This window comes from Nyctibius grandis, chromosome 9, assembly GCF_013368605.1.
Source record: "Nyctibius grandis isolate bNycGra1 chromosome 9, bNycGra1.pri, whole genome shotgun sequence".
Taxonomy (NCBI): domain Eukaryota; kingdom Metazoa; phylum Chordata; class Aves; order Nyctibiiformes; family Nyctibiidae; genus Nyctibius; species Nyctibius grandis.
Window position 1 is genome coordinate 31,628,109 of NC_090666.1, and position 19,401 is coordinate 31,647,509.

At 43.0% G+C, this 19,401-nt stretch overlaps 1 protein-coding gene across 2 annotated transcripts in view; it reads left to right on the forward strand.

Annotated features, from left to right (window-relative positions):
* PDIA5 (protein disulfide isomerase family A member 5) overlaps nt 1–19,401 on the forward strand; it is a 102,706-nt gene that overhangs the window by 23,358 nt on the left and 59,947 nt on the right. For both annotated transcript variants that reach the window (XM_068407694.1, XM_068407695.1), the window contains exons 4-8: nt 5,308–5,391; nt 6,156–6,201; nt 12,362–12,454; nt 13,587–13,647; nt 17,425–17,492. In XM_068407694.1, coding sequence (XP_068263795.1) covers nt 5,308–5,391; nt 6,156–6,201; nt 12,362–12,454; nt 13,587–13,647; nt 17,425–17,492 — 352 coding nt within the window. The remainder of the gene's footprint in view (nt 1–5,307; nt 5,392–6,155; nt 6,202–12,361; nt 12,455–13,586; nt 13,648–17,424; nt 17,493–19,401) is intronic.

Sequence of the window (19,401 nt, forward strand, 5' to 3'; positions counted from 1 at the left end):
GGAAGGAGTGTAGTCAAAATGCAGTATTGTCACCAGCAATGGCTAATGAATTGCACTTCTTTATTTCAAAATCTCATAGGAGCACATCTGACTTAAACTGACTGTTAATGGCTTCCTCTTTCAGATTAGGTTTGCAAGTGCAAACATGGCTTTTAGGTGGCTTGAGGAAATTTCTGGCGTTGACACCCCTTTTGCTGCTTTTTTGGGTCACAAGCTCAATTAGTTGTTTGGCAGGTTCTCAACTCCATGCTTTCTCAGGATGTTCGTCAGTCTGTTGTCTGCAGAGGGTATTCTCTGGAAGGTAGCCAGAGGGCATTGCAGAGGCTGCGCATTGGGCTGGGAAACCCTGTTTGATAATTCACTTCTGGGGACTGGTCTGAAATTGCCGTTGTACTTGCCTGAAGTTACAGCTGGAGTTGTTCTCTGTACGATGGTTTTCACCAGAACTTAAAGGAATAAAAGCAGTTAAACAACAGAGGCAATGATGAGGGAGCATGCTGGTAACAGGACAACAGCCTTGACTGGTACCTTCCAAAGCTTTTTCCAGTGTTGGGAGGCTTGTTTTGTAGACAGCCCTGCTTCCACTTTGCCATATCACCCTGCTCTCAGAGCCTGTTCCTCCTCGTTACGATCTCAGTCTTGTCTCTTCCAGCTGTTGGGACAGTGACAGTGTTTGTCTGTACAGCCACTGATACGACAGAGCCTCCACCGCACTGGGCTCTACAGGCACAACTGTGATACAAGGGACTGATGAAGCATAATTTATGTGGATTGTTGAGCCCCATTTCAGACTGAGAGATGTACAGATAGAAGAGATAAGGTCTGTTTACAGATTGTGAGGTCTGTGGTTCACATGTGGTTACATGATACGCTGATAGAGGAGCGAGACAGTTTGTGTGCAGGCAGATTTACTGACCTGGTTACTTAAATTGGTGCTGTCAGTGTTTTTATTAATCACTTCTCTTGTGCTTGGAAACACTGTAGGTACAGATGAAAAAGAAGGCTGGGTCTAGTCTGCTTGGCAAAGTGTTAGTATGCCAGCACCGTGCCATCGAAGTGGCATGGCCACACAGCACATGCGTGTGCTGCTATTACATTGGCAACTGCAGTCGTGAACTTTTTTTGGATGGCATTTTTGTCATTTCCTAAGAGGGGATTTGACAGTCATCCCAGATCCTTCCTCCTCAGAGGCCGATGTGGTTGTAGGGCTGTTTTCCCTTCTTGATGAGAAGCCAATGGGCAGCATTATGTAATAAAGGAAATAATTAGAGAGCTGCGGATGATCGTCTTTGTGCCCGTGAGAGAGGATGGTGCTGAGGATGTTTGGTCTTATCTTGCTGCCTTCAGGATCTGCCAGGACACTATTTGAATTTGCCCAAGGAGGGTGTTTTGTACTGCCACCTCCGGGCACCATCTCTTACTCAGGATCTATCCAGCTTGGACTTGTTTTGTTTTTAGAAACCAATGTGGACTTACTGCAGCCAAAATCCTGGATCTTATTTTGCATTCCTCCTGTCTGGCTTTGTCCTCTGTTCTTTCTCTCTCCAAATTACCTTGCCACATAGCTGCAAAAGCCTTTCTCTGGGTTGTTCCTGACACTAGGGACTGCCATCAGTATTTCTCACTGCTGCTTTGTCCTTATGGCCATGAGCTCCCAGGCCTGTGGGCAGCCCTGCACAGGCAGAGAGAGCATCCTGTGCCGTTCCTGAGGAGCACCCGTGGCATGTCCCCTTCAGGTGCTGGCTTCACTGGTGGTGAGCCAAAGGAGGTCAGATCTCCTTCGCAAGCCCCTCGCCCTCCTCCTGCCCTGGTAACAGCTGGCTGCCTGTGCAAAGTGATTATTCATGCATGCTAACGCTGACAAGGGACCCCAGAGGTTTACAGGGAGTACTCCAGTCAGGCTGCCTGCCAGCTCCATCGTAACCCCAAACGACAGAAGTGTCTCCCAGTAGAAGAGACGGGCATGCAAATGGAAAGGGGTGAAGTATTCCTGTGATGTACACTCTGTTGTTATTTAGACTTCTTGCTTAGTTAGGTCAACTTGGATCTTTCATTTTTAGTGACCTCATCCTCAAACCAGTATTTCCTGAGCCTGGTGCCTTGTCTGGAGTGTCTTGGCGTGGGTTGTAGAGTGCTGATTTTGGGGGTGGTTTCTGGCTTTTTAGGTTTTGGGTTTTTGTTGTGGGTTTGTTTTTTTTTTTTTTTCTTTTCCTTCTAGTCTTTATAACGAAACACTACATCTTCAAGTGGTATAATTAAATTGCAAGAACGGGAGTCCTAATTACCCTCTCCCATGTGAGAGTTGAGGAGCTCATCTTCAGAGAGAGGCTGTTGGCTGAGATCCAAAAGAGACAAATCTCAGAGCAGAGACTGCATCTGTGTTGATGTTTACTCTTATTAAGGATAATGGTCATTACCAAGTGATGTCAGAGCAGGTTGATCTTTGCAGGTTATTTTTGTCTGTAAGTGAAAGTGGAAGGAAAAGCAGAACGGGTCCTTCTCTGCCATTTCTGTACGTCTCATTTTCTGCTTTTTCCGAAGAATCATTAGTACAGCATCTGAGTTGGTGGGTCTGGCATGTGCAAAAATATGCACTGATGCATGAAAAAATTACTGATACATATTTAGACACTTCCTATTCTGGGAATTTGTTCCTCTTCCGTCCTTTGTATCAGTGCAGATAGCTTGCGTAAACAGACTAAATTCCCAATGCAGTGGTGCAGAGAATCTGCCCACTAAATGGTAAGAGACACACTGGAGCGAGCTGCTATTTTCTTTCCTGTGATAATGAATGTGCATTCAAGCAGCTATGTGAATCTCTACAAACTGAGCGATCCTGAAAGCAGGGCAGGCTTAGATCCTGTTTCCTTCCAATGAAACAGCTGTTCTTATCTTTCTTTTTTTTTAATAGAAACTCATGCAAACAGAAAATGAATTGGTAGGAGTTGGAGTGGTAGGAGTTGCTAGCTGCTTGCTCATGGGTATATCTCAGTAGGAATGTTTCGTAGCCTTTTTCTACTATAAACTTGACAGAACTTTTCTAAGATGAGTATCTGGATCTCTAAATGACACATAAGGAATAATTACACCTTTTTTCCCCCGCATGGTTTGAAGTTGCACCAAATTGGTGGCAGAACTGGCGACAGAATTGTCTTGATACCCATTTTGGTCCTCTGCTGATGCCAGAACAATTCTTTGCACGTGTTGGGGTTTGACAGACCCTGTTGCTGGACTTAGGTTTCAGCGTTACACTTGCTCATGTCAGCCACCTAATATTTGTCTTGGCAAGGCTGAGATGGCCATGAATACATGTGTATCCTCAAAGCATTTGGGAGTGTCTAGAAGAGCATTTACAAATGCTGACTGTGGTGCAGGCTGACTTTAGTTAGCTGTCTGGCAGTCAGCTCCAGCAGGGCCACAGGGGCTTCTCTGTGCCTCTGGGTCTGGAGTAAGATGGGAGGATGATCTGAAACTGGTGCCTCTTCCTGAGGTTCCCTGACCTTCGAGTCACTTAGGTTTAGCCCCTGGGACTGCTGGAGGACTTCAAGTGAGAGAAGACAGGATGTTTCTGGCCCCTGGGTTTGATGTTGCTGCAGATTTTCAGTACAAACTCTACGTGGCAAACCACCTTCTTGGCAAAAATCCAAATCCAGGCTATCTGTTTCGTAATCTAGTTTTGTTACAAGGAGAGATGTTCATGTTATTCATTGAGCAGATGACATGTTTTAGCTCCACCTTTCACTGCAGTCTGGGGAAAACAAAGATGCAGCAGGCAACATGAAAATAACTGTCTTCTCAGGCTCAGATCTTCAGCCTCCTGGAGAAGCAAAGAAAGCATTTACGAGTCACAATGGCTAGCTTTGGCTATGATCTGAAAATGCAGAACCGACATGAATTCAGTAAGACCCTTCAGATGAACATGCTTCTGTACAATTGGGTTTACAGGTGCTCCTTTCTGGTGAGGTAGCTGCATGCTTTGTTAGTTCCTTAAAATGCTCATTTCCATGTTCAGCATAATGTTCTGATTTTGATGCACGTGTCCATGCATTTCCATTTGGAAAATTTCCACAAAGGTGCGCTCCCATCTGCAGCACAGTGCGGACTTACTGTTTGCTGTTCCTTACATTTGCAGAAAGGCAACTGGAGAACACTGGGAGAATTAGCACCAGTGCTGGCAGCAGCACTTAATTTGGTAGGGCTCTTGCAACCCTTGCATCTCAGTGTCTCTAATGTGTCCCTAATCAGTTTAAACTTGATGGGTTTTCAGTGTTTTAATTTTCTAAATTGATTTATCTGTGTAAAAGGTACAAGTTGTCCTCTGCTGAGAACAAGTTTCCAAGCTTTATAATCTTGCTGTTTGTCAATGCAAAGAATAGTCTTGTCAGTGTGAATCATCTTCTTTTCTTTGTAGTTGTGCTTTCACTCATTTCCCCAGGTCTTTGACTGCATACTCACTTCAGCTTGAAGTATCCTTATAGCTTCACTTCTGCGTTGTTTAGGACAGCAGTTAGGTGATGAAGACCCTTTACCTGCCCACCTAAGAGAATGTATGTGCAGTTTTCTCCCATGACCCTTCCTCTTCTTCAACTCAGCCTAATCTGGTGCTGGAAGCAATTCACTCTCGTTCAGTTTGAAAACCACCTCCAGCCGGTCTGTGTGCTGTTACATGCCTTCTTCAGGAGCTGTGACAAATGGTCCTTACCTCCACTTGCCAAATGTGACTCCGGGACACGTCCGTCATACTTAGAGTTAATGGGGTTGCTGGGCTTGGGGGTCCAAAATTTGAATTGGTTCTTGTTTTCTGCAGGACTCTTAAAGCTAGCGACTTGTGATCTGGGCTTGGAGATACCATGAAGATGTTTCTTTTTAGCTTTGAGTTATCTTCTGCCACATGTAAAAGCTTAGCTGCTCTGTCTCTTTGAATCTTTTCACAGTGGTCTTTGACCATTGCCTTAACAGGAGCATGGTCTTCTTGAAAACTTGACTTCCAAAATTTTATGTTAATCCCATGAACAGAAGGTCTGCTGAGGTACTTGGACATGCTAGAATGGTCTCCTTTTCCACTGGTTAGGGCCTGGCTTTGGAATGTGGTTTTAACACAGTTCACTGACCAAGCAAAAGGAGAAATTAAACTGGCTTATGCAGCTTTCCACAATGCTTGTCCCACAAACTTAGCTCAACAGCTTCCAAATTACTGTTAGTTGCAACAGATTGCTGATGAGGAAGCACAGCAATGAGTTTTCAGAACTGAATGCATTTGCTTTCCTTTTTTGTAACCATTTTTCTTCCAATATGTGTTTTTTGCAGTGATACTGAAAGCCGAAAATTATGCAAGAAGATGAAAGTAGATCCTAATTCAAAGGAGAAAGGAGTGGAATTGCTCCATTATAAGTGAGTGTTGGGCTGGGATTTGTAGTTCCTAATTGTTGATGCCCCTGTTAGGATCATTTGTTCTCCTTGCAGCTCCATACTGCTGCAGCATGAAAACTTAATTTTTATCCTTTGACATGTGCAATTGATTGCTGTTTCTTCAGTTTGCAAGCATGTGTTGTGACAGAAGTTGAGATAAATTTATTCTGCTGTTGAATAGAGTACAGTAAAAGCACGAGCAGGGCCTGGGAGAGATGCCCAATGGACTAAAACTACCCAATGCACAGGGCTGATGCCTGAGATTTGAGCTCTTCTGCTTTATCCGTCATGTGCCTGCTGGCATGTGCCTTGGGCAGGTCACTTCACCTCTCTGTGCTTGCTTTTCTGACTAGAGATAGTACTTCATAAAGTAAGTGGAGAAAGGCAAGTGTAGTGAGACATCAAGAGATTTTCTTCCTGGAAATAATATGAGTGGGAGTACTGTTAAGAGACACCAGGCAGCTGCATCTCCATCTCCAAAGATCATACCTTAGTAAATATTCTTGTTAAAGTGTCAGGGAGGAAATTATTTACTAGAAATCTGTTTGCTTTGCACTCTGTTTTGCACCCTCCCTTTTTCCTTACTCTTTTTCCCACCTTAAATTATTGTCCTGTAAATTCTACTTAGTTCTGTGGCTTCAGCAGGATAATTTTGTTCTGGTTACTGAGAAGTCAGGGAGAGCAGCTGTATGATTTCCAGCAACGTTACTGTAAGTTAACACTATTCCCCACTCCTTGTTCAACAGGGACGGTGCATTTCATACTGAATATAACAGAGCGGTCACATTGAAGGTAAATTTAAATATTTGATTATTATTCTTTTGTTTTTGCTAGACATGGGGGAGACGTTTGTGAATTAAAAACAGGTGTTGGTACTTTTTCATGCTGAAGGCATGAAAGGGAGGGGTTAATCTTCATAAACAGCTGTCAGAATGACCTAAAGGTTTTTGTGTGCATACGCATCTGCCAACCGCAGATCCAGGAAAATTGTGTATTAAAAAGACTGAACCCATGTTGAACTGTAATGTAAGTTGTAAGTTAACTTCCAGGCTGGTAACAAATAGGGATTTTCTTGTTTTGATTACAAGGTGCTATTAACGGCAATATAACTAAAAGTATTAGCTGATGTTGCATTTTGATAAGGAGTTCTCTGAGGTTTTTAGGTCATGTGTTTATGAACTTTGAAGAGAGCTGAGTGGCCTTATCTGTTATCGGATTATGGAACCACAGTTCCTATGGATGTGCCCTGAGTGCAGTGGGGATAACACAACCTTCCTTTTTCTGCAAACCTTGATACAAAGCAACAGAAAGCAACGTTCTGTGAGGGCAATGGCCAGAGGAAGACATGAAATGTGAAACGAATCTGTAGATCTTGATGATTGTAGAAATGGTGGACTAAAAGCACACTAAGCAGGCTGAAAGCGTGCAGCCTTCCTCTGCAAAGTCCTGGTGAAGCACTGGGAGTATCCTCACATGAGGCTGCAGCCCTGCGATGACTTGGCTTCCAGAAATGACTTCTGTCCAGCTCCGATGCCCAGTTCCCATTTCTCTTCCTCCTCCAGCAAACCCAGCTCTGCACCATTGTTGGTCTTGTGGAGGCTTGATGACACCACCCCAGGCTGACATCATTACATTCACTTCCCCTTTGTGGCTTGTTCAGAGGTTTGGCCTGGGACGGAGGAAAGCCTGTGAGAAATGCTACGTGAACCTGAGTCTGTCAGAGTGGCTGTTCCTAAGTGCACTCACTCTGGACCTTCCTCTTACAGCCAGAGTTGTTGTGGGGTAGCTGGTGGGCGGGGGGGACTGTCTTGGAAGCACGCCCTGGCTTGAATCATCCATTCAGCCTGCACTTGGGGTCATCATGCAGGATTTGCCTGAGGTGGGGAGGGTAAGACTGTATATCTTCCTATCTCCTGCAGTAGAGATCTTGCCTGGCACTAGAAAGGGCAATGTTAAATACCCAGCCTAGCTGGCAGGTGCCTGAGGCTCCTTCTGTACTTAGTGAGGAAATACACCTGGTGAATTCTTTTCCCTCTTGGTGGGTGGTGGGGCAAGGGACACTTGTTAATTGCCCAAATTTGGGTGGTTTGAACACTGCATGAAATGTCTTTCCTGCTCCCCATAAAGCGCTGCAACCAGGAATTAGTGCTGTAACTCTTCCTTACAGATCGGATCAACTGAAAAGCACCTGCAGAGCCCCAGGGAGCGTTGGGCTGAGAGGCAATCATAGCACAACAGGAACCATACCTTTTATTCTTTCAGTTGCTGTTTTATGATGAGCATTTCCCCCTTCCCGCCTGCCCTGCCTGCTGGGGAGAAGGAAGCAGCATCCTGTGAACAGGGATGTGCAGTTCTAGTGCGGGTGGAAGAGGGGCTTTGAAGCTCCCTCCCTCTAGGACCTCTGGTGTTTCCTAATTTAACTGCCCCTGTGAAACCAGCTGCTACAGGTTGGACAGTGCATCAGAGCTGTACAGTGGTCAAAGAAGTCAGCTGTTTACTGGTTCTGCTGCTCACAGCTGCCTGAATATTTTCTGTATTTCTCCCTCTATACCACCACTTCATGTTTTCTTCTGTTGAGGCAGTGACCTTTCTTTCTCCTTCTCAGCTGTGTTTGTCAGGACAAACAGCAAGCAGGAGAGCAACACAATTACGTAGGGTGTCATACCCATTTTACAGACAGGTGGACACACTGAAGAACAGGGAGATTAAAAGATTTGTTTCACATTGTTCAGCAAGCTTGTGGCAACAAAACTCAGATCTTCTTTCCAGGCATCCAGTAGACATATTAATATATGTATGATATTTTGGAGAATGATGGACACAGCTCTGAGGAACTGTAAAAGGATTCTTCTGAAGTAATCGGCAATTTCATAGATGTGGCTGATCCAGCTGATAGTGTACTTGGGTTTTTAAGAAAAGCTTTTCATTTCTTAAAGTAACTAAATCCTTATGTAATTAGCAGAGATGCCCTTGTGGATTTACTGTTAGAAAAATGAGTAATAAAGGATAGCTCAGTGTTCACAGTGGGGGGAAGTTAGTTAGCAGTCAGAACCTCCTGCTGGTGAGACCTGTGTTAGAATCTGAGCTGTTTGGGGTATCTGGTAAAGGGAGGTGGACTGCAAGACAAGAAAGTTCAGTGACGCAAAATTATTAGAAATAGTTTAAAAAAAATATTTCCAACTCTTGGCAGAAGGGCTTAGGTTCTCACAATACCAAGTGACTTGTCAATGTGAAAGTAGGAACTTGTGGGGTAATGAACATGAGAGGGAAGGAAAGGACCCAGCTCCAACTATGTGGGAGTAATGCAGGCTATTGTAAGGGGTTTTGAATTACCAGTCAGAATAGCGGTTGGCTTGAAAATATTGGTCCTGTGCTTAACAGTTTTTAAAAGTCAAATGATTAGGAAAGGAACAGAGAATGGAAGAGGAAATGTTATTCCACTATCTCAGTCCACTGGGTTTCTTCATCTTGGGTCTGGTATGTGATTCTGGTTGCCCCATCAAGTGACAAGTGTAGAAGTACTGCAGAAGGGCAGTGAGGATGATCAGAGGCACAGATGGCTTGAATATTTACGTGAAGATTCTTGGGCTTGGAAAAAAGAGCAACTGGAGGAGATAATGGTATATTTTTGTATAACTGTGAGTAACTTGAAAAGGGGAGTGATTACCTATTTTTTCTCCAAACTTGGGAGCAAATAGTGGCATTTTGGGACGGCTGATTTGAAACAAATAACTGCAATGTTTAAAAAAAAGTTGTTGAACTCATAGCTTCATGTTGTGAAAGCCAAGAATTTAGGAGTCTTAAAAACAGTTTTAGATAGTCATACAGGATAGATCCATTGATAGTTAGCAAGCACAGAGATCCAAATACAACAGCTGGTGCAAAGTCCATAAACTTAATTACTTTTTGCCAGAAATTGAGAGCATATACCAGTGTATGCCATATAAGAATGGTATGAGTATAGTTTTTCCCCAAGTATCTGTAGTCAGCTGCTGTTGGGGAGACCTAAGCTTAGATCAGTCTTTGATCTTAACTGATATGTCTGTTCATACATTGCTTTAGCCACACCATGTCCTAATTCTCAACAGTGCCATAAGGCCAGTATCCAGGCTGTGTTTATTACATGATGAAGCCTTTTCTGGAGGATAAAGTGGAGGGAGAGTTTTACTCCCCTTCTAAAATGGAGAAAACTCATTAAAGTACAAATCTGCTCAGTACTAGCAAAGGGAATAGACTAACTCAATAAATTAGTCCTGCTCTAAACTCTGAATCCTTTTAAAGTTTGCTGTTGTAAGGATTGTGTGTGTGAAATCAAGGGAAGTCTGTTCATTAGCATCCCTACTGCATTACACTTCGAAGGAGTGAAAAGTAGAGAGATGTGTTTCTGTGTATATATATATTTCAGGTTAAAACCTAGGTCCATATATGATAGCCAGCTGTGGTGCTGTTGAAACTTGCTTGCTTTTAGCAGCATAGGCTGGATGAAGCCATGTCCTGTATTATGCTAAATCGGTGTTTAAAATTCAAAGCTGTCGCAGGGGTTCAGGCAACAGGTTACAGCCCAGCGTAGCTTTGTCGATGCCATGCGGTCAAAGTGGGTCCTGACCACGTCACGGCAGGACAGGAGTGTAGCTGATTCTTCAGTGTGGGGGTTGTGGTGGCCTGGACCTTGCTCTGGTCTCTAACCCAGCAGCCTGAGGACCACTGCTTTTCTGTAATTAGAAAGTGCTGTGGGTTTTTTGGGGGGGTTCTTTCCTGTTTGAAGGCACACAGAAAGTTCTTTTCACCACATGGAGTAATGAGTGGAAGGCAATCTACTGCCTGCTCCTGCCAGAAGACATTACACATCTAATTTTTTCTGTCTTGGCTGAGAGGGGGAGGCTGAATGAATTAAATCTCTTTAATCCCCCATCCTCTAACCACATCTGTTTCTACATGACTGAACTTGGCACGCAGGAATTCTTGAAACTAGCAGAGTCAATTGCACTCATTAGCCCTTTAAAATGTTGACCCCTGTCTCCTCCCCTGCAGTGTATAGTTGAGGCCTGTGCAGACTGAGAGCGAGCAGAACTTGATGTAGCTTTTCTAAATGTAGAACATCTCTGCTGTTTTGTCCTCTTCTCTCCCCATATATTAAGCCTTCTTAGGGCATCATTTGGGATGTTAATGCCTCTAGTTTTAGAGTTTTTTGCAACTGTAACTCATTATAAATTACTTGATTTTTTTTTTTTTTTTTCCTAGCTAGCTCCTTTCTCTCTTAATGCCATATTAGAAACAAATTTCTTCTTCTTGAACTGTTTGTGGTCCCAGCGCTAGTACCTCACCCCTTAGGTCTTCTTACTGTGTACATTAAGTGCTTTGCTTGCTGTCTAGTGACTAATACATGCTGCCTCTTGTGATAAGACAAATCTCTTCAATATTAGCTGTGCAAGTAGACAGAAACATAAATGCAATAAATGGATCCTGCTGTAAGCTCTGAATCCTCCCGAGCCTTGCAGTACCAACTGACGTGCAGGAAAATGAGCTGAACTCCCGTATCTGTTGATAAGCTGTTGGGATGTTGTACCAGAGCAGCCCTACCAAAGGCATAGAGGTGGCAAAAGTGTCTCTGTGACTGTTTCAGCAGCATGTGTCACCAGGCGTGCTTCTAACCTGCTCTTGAGAAGGTGGAGTGCAAACCTAGGCTTTTAGATGGATGCTTTTGGTGTGTGTTGGTATGTACTCACCTGTGCTCTTCAGTCGTGAGCTGCTTTGGCAAAATATCCCATGGGCTGAAAAAGGCTTTAATGAAGCTTTTCTTTGCTCCGACTCTAAGTAAGTTCATTTAGTGCTGTGGCAGCATCATCCACTCATCCTTACATTGAAGGAAGCCCCTCAGGGACCCCACTACATTACTGGTGTGGCAGCAATCCTGTCTGGGAGTGGACATGTACCTACAAGCAATGCCACAGAGAAAGAAACAGGGTCAGTCTGAGTGGTGAATGAACACCGAATACCAAGTATTATGTTTCCTAGAGCACAGACATCCAGATAATAGTGATCAACCCTGTGCTTCTGTGTACAGCTGGAAATGGGGGGCAGCGCGACTCTGCTGGAATCCATGAAGAGTGTCTCATTGACTTCAGAGGGCTGGAGTTTCCCTTAGGCTCAGGCTGAAATCAGAACCATCAGAGAGTATTTCCTTATGATAAAGAGAATATCTGTGAATATCAGCTGAAAGGGACTGTTTGTTGCGTGTCAGTCAAGTAAAGCAGTTATAAAGTATGCATGCATGTGTACTCAGCTTGTTGAGTATGGGAGCTGCAGAACCATAGGGTCTTGTATTTCCCACTTGTCACGTTTGCTTCTTAACTCTCCTACTTAAAAATCCATTGAGCACAGTTTCTAGGTAGATGCGTCATGGAGGGAACTATTGATGGATTATTCTTCCTTTGACCAAATAAGCAGTTTGATCTTTAAGTGTGGATTTCTTTGCTTTTGCTCACAGTGAGTATCAGTGTCCCCTCCAACAAGTCCTATTGGATTCAAAGGTTACTCAGATATGGTGAAGGGTATGGGAACCTGACCTCTACATAAAGAGAAATCTTTTCTGCTAAGCCAGGGAGTAGCTGTGGAAGTAGTGCAGATCTAATACCATTGGTAGGGCTCTCTGAAGGATCTTTGAAGCTACTGTGTGTGTGCTGGTCTACTTCCACACTGTTTTTCCCAGTTTTGTAGTGGAAATGGGAACTGGCAAGTTGGGATATCAGTTATGAGGAAGGTGCACACCCATGTATTACTTGGTTCTGCAATATGAGATTTGTGTTCATCTGCATTAGAGCAGATGAGTATATGAGCAGAAAAGCAAAGGCACTAATTGGATGGGGTTTGCATGACAGTGTGGATTTGAGATTGGAAGTCTCATGGTTTCCATTCATCTTCCTTTAAAAGCTTTTGTCCCTGTTTATTACAGTCTATGGTGGCCTTTCTCAAGGATCCAGAAGGTGCTCCACTGTGGGAGGAGGATCCTGAAGCCAAAGATGTTGTGCATGTTGACAGTGAAAAGGTACGTTAGCTGGATAGATGTTCTGTATGTTTTATAAATATATGGGATGAAGGGAGTATGTATGCTTGCATTAATGAAGCACCGTTATTTCCTTTCTTTGGAAGGGAAGTTTAAAGCACCCAAACTGTTCTAAGTGACTTGACAAAGTTTGTGGATTGTGATAACTATAAAGTCTCCTGCTTCCCGCCTTCCTCATGATGCTAGTCTACCAGCTACACAGCACGTATCAAAGCGTTTTGGTTGGTGTGGCAGGAGAGACCTGTTTGTCTCAGGAAAGTGTAGCAGCTTGCAAGATGCAGTCACTGCAGGATGCAAGTAGGAGGTAAAATGCTGCTCTTACAACTGCAGGTTGTCGTTAAACCTTAGGTTCCCTCATGTGCCTGAGATCATCTCAGGAAGTCTGGAGTGGGAAGAAACAGGATCCAGATCTTGAGTGATTTAACCTTGTACAGTAACTGTCCTCTTGGTGTTAGGTAGGAAAGCAGTAATATGATGAAACTACCTTAAAAAGCCAGTGCCACCACAGAGCTACCCATTATATTCTCTCTAATATAATCAGCTTGGTCTTTTGTATTAGTTTTCTAGTCTACAGATTTTTTAAAACTTTAATTGATTGGACTCTAGCTGCTATTTCATAAAGGGCCTTTTCAATTTTCTAGCTTTCATTTTTAATATTAGAAACAGTTATTTTGACATTCAGTTTTTGTAGGAAGATTAATTTTTAATGTTCACCCTCTGTACTCTTATTACAAGCCTTCCAAGGGTTGCATTCAATTTGAAAACTTCATCTGGTTTCTCTATCATGCTGGTACTGAAAAATCTATTCTTATGGCTTCTCATAGCTCTGACAAGGTTTCCTAGTGTGGAAACTGTTTATTATTGAATCTGACTTTTTGAATTAGAATATGGCTTTTTGGATGGGACAGGAAAGAAAAAGTTTCCGGTCAGAGATTCTGCAGTGAGAATAAACCAAGCCATGCAACTTCCACATCTCAACAGTGAAGATACTGGTCTAGGATTTTTAGCAGATATTCGAACCTATAATAATATTAACTTTTAAAGTTGTAACACAAATAATAGGAGGCATTCTTGGGTATAGGTCTGTTTTTATTTTCTTTGGTTCATTCACTAGGAATTGAGAAGGCTTCTGAAGAAGGAAGACAAACCCCTTCTGATGATGTTCTATGCCCCATGTAAGTAACCCAGCATGTCCTGTCACCTCTTTCTCCCTTCTCCCCTGAGATATATCCAAGTCTGAGTAGAAGCCTCACCTGTACTTCACTAATACCATCTTGTCCCATCTTTATCATTCAAGTCCTTGTGGTGTTCTGCCTGTTTGTCCTCAGTTTTCCCCTGGTTGTCCATCACGTGCATCCTAGTCTTGCCTCTTTCTCTTATGATGATGACTCTTGCTCATTGTTCTTTTAAGCAGCTGCTTTCTGTAACTTCTTTACTCATTGTCCTTTCTGGATTTGTGTTGTACAAGGCAGAAGCGCTGTATGCTGAGTTCATAAGTGTTAATACATCTGTCTGAGAGTGCCTAGTCCTCTGGCCTGTGAGCTCTAAGTGCAAATGAGCATTGCACACACTTTTTACTTTTGCAGTTTGGGCCATAGCATAAGACGAACTGGTTCCACATAAGCAAAAGATTTCTGGAAGAGACCATGGAGTTGAAAAAAAACCCAACGTATTTGTTCATCCTAACTGCAGGCAGAGGGAGCAGTGCAGTGGTTGGGAGCAGGAATATCTTCCCTACTGCATTCAGGAGGCACCCTGGGTGTGCCTACCCACATTGGCAGGAGTAGCTTCAATACAAGCGGGATTTCATGGGGGATGCAGGAAAGAAAGAGAAGAGCGCATTGGAGTCGTTGCATTTCTTTTGTGACCTTGACCTTGTATTGCTACTGTCTTGTCATTGCACTGGACGATTGTTCCTTAATTTTGCAAATTTACAACTGCTTTTTTGCATTTTCTGGTGACTGGTATATGAGAGGCTTTCCAGCTCTTCAAAACAAGGTAGTGTTGCACTGGAGTTGTTGCTCAGCTGGAAAACAGGGGAGCCCTGAGAAAGGAATGAATGGTGATATAAGCTAGGAAAGCCTCCTAGCGCTGCACGGATAGGGAAATTGATGTTAGACACCACTAGCAATTTGCTGGTTGATTCTGTTTAAAACTGTGTCCCATGGCAGCATTATCTGGTGTTTCTCAGTGTATTTTCTCTTGTAATTACTGCCTGAAACTCTAGTCTTATCTGAGTACTGCCAAGATGGACAGAATTGCCCAATACCTAGTTTAATGCATCACTAAAAGAATGTTTTTTCCTTTAGTTAAATTGGTTGCAGTTCTGTGCTTTCAGACTCTGCAGCAGGACGGTCCTGGGTGGCCTGGCATGGCGCATGCTTGTTCCCAGTCACTGCTGCTGCCTTAGTGTCTGCAGGAGACAATACGCCTGCTCTGCCTGTAATTTGCCCTTTTGGGAAGAGTTCAGCTGCAGAGTGCTTTCACAGTTTACCTGTACTATGAATAATTGTTTTCCACAACTGGGTTTCTTCCTGAAATGTGCCATATCTAAACCTTCGTTCTGTTTGAACCGTTCCCCCAGAAACCCTCCTCCTTCCAGTTTCTCTTCTTTTGAAGTGGCAAAAAACCTGCTAGTCTTCAGTGCTGTAATGCTTTTGCTGCTTTCTAAACAAGTAGGCTTCCTTCACAACAGTAAGTTTTTTTTTTTTCCCTCCCCTCTGATTTCACAATTCTTAACTCCCTCATCTTTTATTTAACACATGAGACCTTCTGACTTGGTTCTTGTCCAATTTTTCTTTTCTTACTCCTGTTACTGGAGACAGAATACAACGAGCAGTTGCATCAAAATACTGGCTTTGGGCAGCTGAAGTTACTGGCTTCATACAGGTGTTACCTTTCATAACTGGGAGCAGCAAATCAAGGCTGGTCACTAAAGGAAATTCTGCTTTTCTTTACTTGTAAGGGGTGACTCAGGGAGGTCTTTTGCATGAGGGGGCATCAGAGGCTTTGTCTGGGAAGCTACGGGGAAGACAGCTGCATTATTTCTCTGCTTTATTGGAAGCAGGGGCCTTAGATTCATTGTGGCAGATTCATAGGAAATGGGCTCTTTCATTACGTACCAATGCAGAGGGAGATGAAAGTGACTGCAAACTTAAATGTAGTTCCTTTAATATTTCAGGAATGCTTGGTCTGGGTAAAATGACTCAGAGCAAAGGCATGCTTTCCTTAGAAGATATTACCTGCCATTTGAAGACCATTCACTGTACTTTTGGACCTATATTAAAAAGTCAGACAGCACTAAATATGAAAAATTAGGTATACTTATAGGCATTCAGATTTATTTGTAGTTAACTCTGTCAAAGAAGTATCCTGCAGGAGACAGTTTGGATTTGGCAACAAAAAGGAGCTGTTTATAACATCATTGAAAACAGGGCTTTAAAAATGGAGGTGTTAGCTAGTGGAAAAACTAATACGCTTTTAATTAGGCCCCCCCTTTGAGACAAAATACAAGAAGAAGGAACAGAAGAAAATTAGTTTTTCGAGGTTACCCTTTCATGCCTGTATAGGGATATGTGTGGTTTGGCAGTATCCTGAACAGTATGAAACAGTCCAGACATGCGTGGGCAGGAGAGGTTGTACTGAAGTGGGTTTGGGAGCAGCAAGTTTGAGGCAGCAGCAGAGCTGGGAATGGAAGGACTATAGGGGTGATGGCTGGGTGGAGGAGGGCGGTGTGTGCCTGCGCTCCAGAAGGGAGTCCAGGGAGTGGTAAGAGGTTGAAGAAGGAAAGAGGAGATCGACAGCTGGGAGAGTTCAGGGCCTGAGGCTGCTGAAGAGAGAAGAAACAGAGGATTCAGAAGGTGGTGTTAACAACTCATATCTTTTGATATCTGTCCAGTGGTTTGGATGAAGCCGCAAGACCTCAGTGGGACTCAAATGAGTGGTCTGTGCACACCAAGAAATCGTCATTTTGACCAGCACTAATTTAACAACCTCACTGGCAATTTGAGCAGAGAGATCAAAGGTGGGAAGACCGCAGAAACAAGAACTCTTTTTCCTCTTGATTAAAGGATGTTCTTCCCAGGCATGCTGATGTGATCCTAAACCAGTGGCAGCAAAATCTGTTCCTCCTTTCTAGAAGATATTTTCAAAACTCTTGTCTCTTCACTAGAATAAAAATGTTGACTGCTGTCCCATGGTGGACCCAAGAGTTTCCACAAAAAGTGGAAGTCTGAAGTGCTTGGCCACAGCTTCCTTTCTTTCATGCTGTCTGCCCTCCCGCCCCTTCCCATGTGCGTGCACGTATTTTACTTGGCAGCGGTGAAACCTGGTGCTTACAAGGTGATTTAGTGCTAATCTGCATAGCACTCCAGAGTATCATCAGGCAGCTCTTAGCACGCTCCAGTTGTACATTGGTAGTCGTCTTCAGTTGCCGTTTGTATTTTCCTCAGCATGTAAAGTTATTGTATCTTACAAGGGCTGTTGCTTCTTCTGAGTTATGTCTTCTCAATTAACAGAGCACTGTTTAACTTTTGGTGTCTGTTTAATGTGTTTATGAAATGTGTCTCAAATGAATTTCAAAGACGGAAGAATCTGAAATACCTCCCCCCCTCCCTTGAAGACCAGAAAAGCACAAAGCTTTTTGTTTGAGTTCACAAGCATAACATCTTCCATTGACTTTTGAAATGTGAGTTTCATCTTGAGTTTCCCTCTGGGCTCAGCTCAGAGCCTGAGGAATATAAGATGGTGTTACTCTTTCCAAAACTGTAACAAGAGGTAACATCCTTGGAAACTAATAATCTAATCGTTATTGAAATAAATTGATAAAGAACTTTGTTTTAAAATTTTTTGTATATAAAAAATACAGTTTCATATGCTTTGGAACATAGATCCTGTAGAACGGTCTGAATAGAATTGTTGGCATATTACTTACACAATTTCTTTTTTATCAGGGTGTGGTGTTTGTAAGAGAATGATGCCATCTTACCAGCAGGCAGCCACAGAACTGAAGGGTAAATATGTAAGTGAGAAGATAAGATTTATGTAAAATTTTAAAAATCCTTTTAACACTTTATCTTTTTGTTTTTTTAAAACCACAAATACTTATTGAAGTGGGGAATTTTAAGCAAGTTGAAACAAACCAGAAATGAATGACCCTGTTCCAGCTTCCTTCAGGATTCTCTCTCTTGTTTTTTATTCTTTTTAAAACTTTGGAGAATGAGATGTTAACTCACTTGTCCTTTAGATCCAGTGTAGTTCTTGCTATGGAAAAACAGGCTTTGACACTATGTAGTTTTATGTTTAGCTTCTAATTTGTGAGTTTGTAGTCCTGTTGAGCTTGTGTTGCTAAAGATAAAGAAATGTTTGCCATAATGGGGTTGATCAGCTTTTTGGCCTGATGTTTCATTGAGGGATCAAGGATGGATGCCCTTATATTGATAATTAATCCGCTTTTTTAGAGAAGAATCACAGTGCCATGGGAGGATTTCCCTACATTAGCTACTGATCGTCCTCCTAGCCACTAAGCATAAGCAATAATAAAATCAACAACAAAGTTAACATTCAGACCAGACTGAAATGAAATAAGTTTTTACCATTAATAAAATCCATTAACAGCAGTCACAATAATTTAGTTCCCTGTTTGTACTAATAAGGTGTATTGATCTCTCTAAGCAAGTTGAAAGCACTTCTCAAGTCAAGGTTTTATAATGTGCTTGATGTATAATTTATATGATACCAGTAATATATGAGTGACAAAGAAATAGGATTGTTGTTTCATGGCTTTAGCTGGATTGGGTCTGATCCTGCCTGTTGGATCATTCACTGTCAAGTTTACAGGTTTCCTCAGGAGAGGTGGCATGTGATGAGGAAAAGATGAAGCAGAGTGGTTCATCGCTAGGGTAGCCCTGGCCAGTGCTTCTCATAAGCACTGAGTGCTGTCAGACTCCCCCATGTTCTTCCAGCTAGTTGTTTTTCAGAAGCATTTTCTCTAAATCCTTGTCTGCTTAGGGCTGAAATGAGTGGGAGTTGTTCAGATTTATTTAGGACACAGTGCAACCCTTGAAGATATTTTCAAGAGTGTTTTTGTCTAGCCAGGCAGCACTCTAATGCCATCTTCCCTCAGTGGAGCGTGCACCAAGCATGCATGGGAGTGGGCACTCCCGTCTTGCACGGTGGGTGCGTTGTGAGGTGTGGGTGGGCAGGAATTAGGAATGTAAAGAATCACCTACAGAGGTAGAGCCAGAGAGGAGGCATGCTGCAGAGCACTGTGTTCGCCTGCAATTATCCCTTCCTTGTCCATGTGCAGCTCGTTTTATTAAATTCAGACCGGAGAATTTAAATTCCAGATCTATTCTAGTTTGATTATTTCCTTCCTCAGTTGGAAATGGTTTCTGTAGATCTGGGCTAATCCTGCACAGCTGAGTGACAGGGCTGTGACACAGCACTGAGGCTGGCAGTGTCTGTGCTTGATGCAGCTCAGGTCAGGGGTGCTTTTTACACTGGAGTGTTTTTAGTGCAGGATCAGTTCAGAGGAAGGTCCAGTTATGCCACTGCTACCTGTGTCTGTGACAAAAATCAGTCCGTTCGTCTAAATTTGACCTAACTAGCGTCCTGAGTGGGATGTGTACGCAGTTTGCCATTTCTAAAGTTAACTGTGTTGTACCCATTATAAATTATCCATGGGCTACCTTAGAGTGATGTTGACCTCCAGATCAGGCTTTGCTGGGAAGTTTGTGATTGATTTGGATGAGCTGAAGGTTTGGCCTTTTAATCTGACCTGTCATTAGCTGTCAGGATGTGCCAGGCTCAAAAGTGATTATTGCTCTTACATAGCAGGAAAATGAAGTACAGTATTGCCTATTTAGTAGGTCGTAAAAATGAAAAGGTGAACTGTACCTGTTGTTGGTTGCTGTGTTCTCTTGGGACTG